The 7,166-nt window shown below is 46.3% G+C and overlaps 1 protein-coding gene across 1 annotated transcript; it reads right to left on the reverse strand.

Annotated features, from left to right (window-relative positions):
- Nucleotides 1-706: 706 nt before the first annotated feature.
- On the reverse strand, nucleotides 707-2,353 carry LOC133065660 (vacuolar protein sorting-associated protein 37A-like). Its single transcript, XM_061156349.1, has one exon. The coding sequence runs from the start codon at nucleotides 2,161-2,163 to the stop codon at nucleotides 988-990; it is 1,176 nt and encodes a 391-aa protein (XP_061012332.1). The 5' UTR covers nucleotides 2,164-2,353; the 3' UTR covers nucleotides 707-987.
- Between the last annotated feature and the right edge of the window lie 4,813 nt (nucleotides 2,354-7,166).

The following is a 7,166-nucleotide window of genomic DNA, read 5'->3' on the forward strand; positions in this document are numbered from 1 at the left end:
GGAATTCCATCACCTCCACTAGATTTGCTTGTAGCGATGCTTCCTAAGGCCCACTTGACTTCACATTCCAGAATGTCTGGCTTTGGTGAATGATCACACTGTCATGATTATCTGGGTAGTGAAGATCTTTTTTGTACAGTTCTTCTGTGTATCCTTACCACCTCTTCTTAATATCTTCTGCTTCTGTTAGGTCTATACCATTTCTGTCCTTTATTGTGCCCATCTTTGCATGAAATAGTCTCTTGGTATCTCTAATTTTCTTGAAGAGATCTCTAGTCTTTCCCATTCTATTGCTTTCCTCGATTTCTTTGCACTGATCACTGAGGAAGGCTTTTTTTTAATCTTATTGTTTGAGAACCTTGTTGCCAGAGTGGGTGTGACTGTGGCAAACATTCTAAATACTCTGAAGCTTGGTGTCTCTGAAAGTGTTTTTATCCCACTTTCACATTTAAATAATAATGATATCCTTGCTATTCTTTGGAACTCTGCATTCAAATGGGTATAACTTTCCTTTTCTCCTTTGTTTTTAGCTTCTCTTCTTTTCTCAGCTATTTGTAAGGCCTCCTCAGACAGCCATTTTGCTTTTTTGAATTTCTTTTTCTTGGGGATGGTCTTTTTTTTTTTTTTCAAATTAAAAATACAAATTTAAATTAAGTAATTTTATAAAATATTGAAAGTAGCTAAAATAACATGCACAGGTATTTAATCAGTAATAAGAGAGGAACAGCAGTGGAACTTAAATATGATAGAATTTATCAACAATAAATAAACATTTTTAGTGCAAATAGTGCAGAAAAAAATTTCAAAGCAAATATCATAGCAATCATTCTAATCTATACAAAATCAGTCTCAGTTCTGTATACAACCTATACAATACATCTCGGAATTCAGCCATTGTGATGAAATGCCAATTTGCAAATCATAAATATAAACGTGCCTAGTTCTGTGTCCCATTCCGCTCTTTGCAGTTCATGTTTTCAGGAAAATCTATAGTGGAGCATGAAACTGGCTGTGCATTGCTATCGCTTGTTGAAGTTTCTCTTCCTTGGCTCTTCTACAGTGGCAAATTGTTCTCTTTCCCATGAAGCTACTGAGAAAATCATCTATATCCGTTTTTCCCTCCAAGAAATCTGCAGTATCATCAGACTCTTCCTCAGCTTCATGTGCAGCTGCTTTTAACCTTGCACTATACCTCTCACCAGGTTCATGCTGCCTTTGCATCTTCTTTTCAAAAGTTGATTTCATTTGGGTAAGTAATTCATACTTACCTAAAACAGTTTGCCTTTTGGCTTCCAAGCTGGGCTCCAAAAAGAGATTTTTTCTTGCTAGTTCCTCAGTACTTTTTCCTAGGTCATCCTTGTCAGTAATAATTTGTTTTAGTTGAGGCAAAGTCACAGACTGCTCTAGCAATACACCCTCTTGCTCATTCATATCTGTCAGTTGTGACACACTTAGTTCTGAGAGTTCTGGAAATGTATCAGGAATATCAGGCATCTTGTAACCAAAACCATTTTGGCTTATCGGTGTTGAAGTGTCTGTTGTGGGAACGGGCAATGGCAGATTTGAAAGGACACCAAATGAAGGAGCAGTGGGTTTGGCAGTTGTATAACTTGTTGTTGAAGAAGAAACAGTGTCAGCAACAGATAAAGAGCTGATAGTCCTGTTTGCTTCTTGTGGGGGATACGGAGGAAGAAATGGGAAACCCTGAGAAGCATAAGGAGGCATCCCACCTGGGTTACTGTACAGGTATGGGAATGCTGTTGAAGCAGGAGCTAAAACTGGAGGATTCTTCCAAAACTCATCCAACAGACTCTGAATAATTTTCCCAAGATCTGAATGCATTGTAAAATTGCTTACTAATGGAGAGGTAACATACACTTCTTGTTTATCCACTAAGTGATGCCGTATTGGTGGATAAACACTGATCACTGGTTTTTCCTGAGGAAATTGTGGAGGAAGCAATATGTTAATGTTAATTGTCAGGTTATTTACAGTGAAAGGCAACCTGTATTCCACATCTTTCTGTATTTCAGCTATACTGGAGTGTGAGTTCCAGAGGGACTCGATCAGGTGCTGCTTCTGCTGCTGGAGGCTGGTGAGACCACCGGGGGACCCAGCTGCGGAGGAGGAGGCGCTCTTGGTCAGGGGAAGGAGCCAGCTCATCCTCCACGGGTCCCCGGGCCGAGGCCCCGGAAGGCTCTGTCCTGCTTCTCCCAGCGGCTCAGCCCGGCCGTTCTCCAGCGACAGAGGAGGAGCGGGCAGGGACGGCCTGGCCCAAGCGCTGGGCAGCCACGTCGTCTCTAAGCCGGCCCGGCGTGGGGTCCTCGGGGCCGGTGGGGCATGGTCTTGTCAGCGCAGCAGCTGAAGAGAAGGGAACTCGCCGCTCTAGACCGGCGGTCCTAACCGTCGCGGCCCTGACGCCCCAACCCTTGGGGATGGTCTTGATTCTTGTCTCCTGTACAATGTCACAAACCTCCGCCCATAGTTCTTCAGGCTCTCTATCTATCAGATCTAATCCATTGAATCTATTTGTCACTTCCACTGTATAATCCTAAGGATTATATTCATGGATTATGTTCATGGATTAGGAGATCCAATAGATATTATTTTTCCCCACATTGATCTAATACTTTTTTCATTTGTTTTTATTTTTCTTTTTTAATCTTCTAATTCTGCTTGTTTTGCTTTGTTTCTGCTTTTTTCTTCTTTCTTTTTCTACAAACCCCCATGCCAAGGGCTGACTTTCACTAGATCGCAGGGAGGGAGCTGCTCTGCAACTGCACGAAGCTGGGACCAGAAGCAGGTCGTCTACTAACGGTTTAGAACCAGGTTCCCCACAAAGGAGCAGTGCATGGCGGCGAGGTGGCAGCCGCCTTTCCGGCCGCGCCCCATGTCCCAGGAAGAAGGGCTCTCCTCACCGGACCCGGTTCCACCACGTGGCGGGGCGCACTGCACCGCCAGGGTGATGGCCCGCTGGCGGGGACCGCTGGGGACCACTGGGGACTGGCTGTCCGAGGCCAACCGAGGCTCATGCGGTCCCGCCAGATCATTCCGCCTGGGTGCACGTTGATCTATAGATCTGATACAATCTCGATCAAAATCCCAGCAGATTTTTTTTGTAGAAGTTGACAAACTTTTTAAATCCCTGTGTCCTTTATAACTCAAATTAGTTCATCTTCATGCCTTGATTGATATTTTATCTGTGAATGTTTGGAAGTTATCAGGTTAGGATGAAACACATCATAATTTTTAACCATTAAAATTAATGGACTTCTTTTCCCATTTAATGGCTTTTCACTTCCCCAAAGGGCTGTCATGAACAGATTAATATTTTTAAGCATGGGGTAAATGTATACAAGAGTCTTTCTCCGAGCTCTCTGTTCTCCAGCTTCATCCAGGCTGCAATCCCATGCCATTTGGGGTTTTCATATTAGGCTCCATCAGGTGCCTTCATATCAGACACAGCAAGTCCCTCTTTCTTGTCCTTTTTACTCAAAGCTTATCTACCTACTCCATGGGCCTTTATACTTCAGTATCAACATTCAAAAAACAAATCTCATGGCATCTGATCCCATCACTTCTTGGCAAATAGATGGGGAAAAGTGAAAACTGTGACAGATTTTATTTTCTTGGACTCCAAAACCACTGCAGATGGTAACTGCAGCCACAAAATTCAAAGACCCTTGCTCCTTGGAAGAAAAACTATGGCCAACCCAGACAGCATATTAAAAAGCAGAGACATGACTTTGCAGGCAGATGTCCATATAGTCAAAGCTATGGTTTTTCCAGCAGTCATGTATGGATGTGAGAGCTGGACCATAAAGAAGGCTGAGTGCTTAAGAACTGATGTTTTCAAATTATGGAGCTGGAGAAGACTCTTGAGAGTCCCTCAGACTGCAAGGATATCAAACCAGTCCATCCGAAAGGAAATCAGTCCTGAATATTCACTGGAAGGACTGATGCTGAAACTGAAGCTCCAATACTTTGGCCACCTGATGTGAAGAGTCGACTCTTTGGAAAAGACCCTGGCTCTGGGAAAGATTGAGGGCAGGAAGAGAAGGGGATGACAGAGAATGAGGTGGTTGGATGGCATCACTGGCTCAGTGGACATGAGTCTGAGCAGACTCTGGGAAATAGTGAAGGACAGCTGGAATGCTGCAGTTCATGGAGTCGTAAACAATCGGACACTACTTAGCGACTGAACGGTAATCCACATTAGAGTAAGTGCGCTGAGCATTTCACATGCCCACTGAGATGTGAGTCAGGGTGGCACTGGATAAGTTTCGGTTAATTTCAGGAGGCTTGACGTCTTTGTCATAGTAAGGCATTCCGACATGAAATGTGTGTCTATTCACTTCAACAACCTCCACCAGGGTCTTTACTTGAGTCTAGAATTTAGCACAGGGAGGCCTGGTGCATTCCTGTTCATGAATTTCTAGTTGTTCTTGGTTTCGTTACAGTTAGGGGTGATGTCTTGTATGCTGTTGTATATTCCCATTGGTGATTTTTACAGGCATGCAGAGCAGATCCTCAGTCTCTCCCACTTTCATGCCCCTTGCAGCAGCTTCTGGAATTTATTTATCTTATTGTTTGAGAACCTTGTTGCCAGAGTGGGTGTGACTGTGGCAAACATTCTAAATACTCTGAAGCTTGGTGTCTCTGAAAGTGTTTTTATCCCACTTTCACATTTAAATAATAATGATATCCTAGAAAGCCCTCTGTGAAAAGTTATTGGTCCTCTGCACTTTATAAATATGACTTCTCCGTGTATCCAGCACTGCCCTTGAGAAGAACGATGTGAAGCTCATCTTCAGGTTGATCTGGAACGTTCCAGAAGTTTCATCTTTGTGGCACTATGATAGGAAGAATCTAGCTTCTTCCTTTTCATCCTGTTTGGCCCCTGAGAGCTTTTTCTCGTTTCTTTCCTTCTAAGGTACTTAATTTGGCTCCATTTTCAAATATTTCCTCCTGCTGTTTCTCTTTCCCTCTGTGGCTCCTCTTGTCCAGTTAGCTTGTGTTCGTTTTCCTCCCCACACTCTTAGGGTCCCCTCTGATGGTCCATTCCACAGCATCGCAGTGCTGGTTTATGTAGGTGCAGACCACCAATCAATGCTGAAGCAGCGGGTAAAAGTGGGAAGGGTAGCAGGATATTTACACAGTTTCGAGGTTTCTCCCCACAAAATAAAAATTACAAAGGGCAAAACATTGACTTCACCCTGTAAAGTAACTGTAAACCTGTGACTTATATTTAATCACGTGTTAAAAGTTTGTATCTCCAGGTGGTCCCCTCTTGGCCGTGTGGATAACTGGGGCCACATTTACCTGCTGTCAGCAGAGAACAGGGGACAGCACGTGTAACATTGTGTTCAAACACGGACAGCGGGGAGTGAGGGACCTGTGTGAGAAGTGAAACAATCCCGGGGGCCAGGGGGTGATTCTCCAACTGAGCCCAAGTTTTCACGGAGGTGGGGAGGTGGAAATCTAAGTTCAAGGAGGCTGAGGGAAGGAGGATTTGCAGACAGATCCATGAAGAGAGGGAAACAGAGACACATTGCACGTGTGTGTGTGTGTGTGTGTGTGTGTGTATGTGTGTGCAGTTCACCACCACCTTCAGTGCTCCCAGAAGTTTATCATACTTGCTGATCTTTCCTCAGATCCCTTCCTCCCTCCAGCTTCTAGGCTTCTCCATGGTTGATCCTGGGTGCCCCATCTAGCGGCCAGTTCTGCGGTGGGGCTGGAATAGGCACTGCCTTTCTCTGGAGGGGATAATGGAGGCCGCAGACAGGACCGGTGGGCCCAGCTGATGGCTACTGAGGTCGGATGAGTGAGGCCACAGGCTGATGGCCATGAAGGAGAGCAGTGCAGTTGTGTAGAATATTCTGGACCCGCTGCCAAAAAGCCAGACACAAAAGGACAACTCCACTCCGATTCATCCTTCATCGAGGATGGAGTCCTGTATGTCTCCACTCACCTGAGGCCCCCAGAGGAGTCAGATTCCTAGAGACAGAAGGCGGGCCGGTGGGGCCAGACTGGGGGAGGGGAAGGGAATGAGTGCTTCATGGGGTCAGAGTGTGGGTTTAGGGAGATGAGAGCGTTCTAGAGGAGGCTGATGTGATGGTCCCCCACAGTGTGCCTGCCCTTGATGCCATGGAGCCGTGCACTTAGGGTTATGGTAAATCATGTGTATCACACCACATCCTTCTATTACTTATTTATTTGACTGTACCTGGTCTCAGTTGCAGCACACAGGGTCTTTAGTTGTGGCCTGTGGGACCTACTCAGAGAAGGCAATGGCACCCCACTCCAGTACTCTTGCCTGGAAAATCCCATGGACAGAGGAGCCTGGTGGGCTGCGGTCCATGGGGTCGCTAAGAGTCGGACACGACTGAGCAACTTCACTTTCACTTTTCACTTTCATGCATTGGAGAAGGAAATGGCAACGCACTCCAGTGCTCTTGCCTGGAGAATCCCAGGGACGGGGGAGCCTGGTGGGCTGCCATCTATGGGGTCGCACAGAGTCGGACACGACTGAAGCGACTTAGCAGCAGCAGCAGCAGCAGTGGGACCTACTTCCCTGACCAGGGATCAAACCCTGGCCCCCTGCATTGGCAGCTCAGAGTCTCAGCCTCTGGACCACCAGGAAAGTCCCACAATGCCACTTTCTGTCTCTGGATTTGCCTGTTCTGGAGTTTTCACACGCATGCTGTCGTACAAAATGCCACATGTTTTTTTTTTTTACTGTACTTGACTTTTCCAGTGGCTCAGAGGGTAAAGAATCTGCCTGCAATGCAGGAGACCCAGGTTTGATCCCTGGGTCAGGAAAATCCCCTGGAGAAGGAAATGGCTACCCACTCCAGTATTCTTGCCTGGAGAACTCCCTGGACAGAAGATCCTGCAGGGCTACAGCCCATGGAGTCACAAGGAGTCAGACACAACTGAGCAAGCGACACACACAGCTTCCAAATAAAGGCAAAGTCAAGTCATGCTTCTGCCCAACGAGGCACAAGTTCCCTGTACAACCAGATGGGGGAGGGGGCCCTTTACCCCGCCCGGGGTGGTGTCCACTTCCCTTCTGGCCCGGTCACATTCCCACTCTGACGTTTTATGATTTACCTGCAGAGACAGACGGTGGGCCGGGATCAGCAGTCACACCCTCCAAGCTCCGT

This window comes from Dama dama, chromosome 2, assembly GCF_033118175.1.
Source record: "Dama dama isolate Ldn47 chromosome 2, ASM3311817v1, whole genome shotgun sequence".
Taxonomy (NCBI): domain Eukaryota; kingdom Metazoa; phylum Chordata; class Mammalia; order Artiodactyla; family Cervidae; genus Dama; species Dama dama.

Coding starts and splice junctions, on each gene's coding strand:
- LOC133065660 (XM_061156349.1), bottom strand. CDS start 2,163: ATGAGCTGGCTCCTTCCCCTGACCAAGAGCGCCTCCTCCTCCGCAGCT.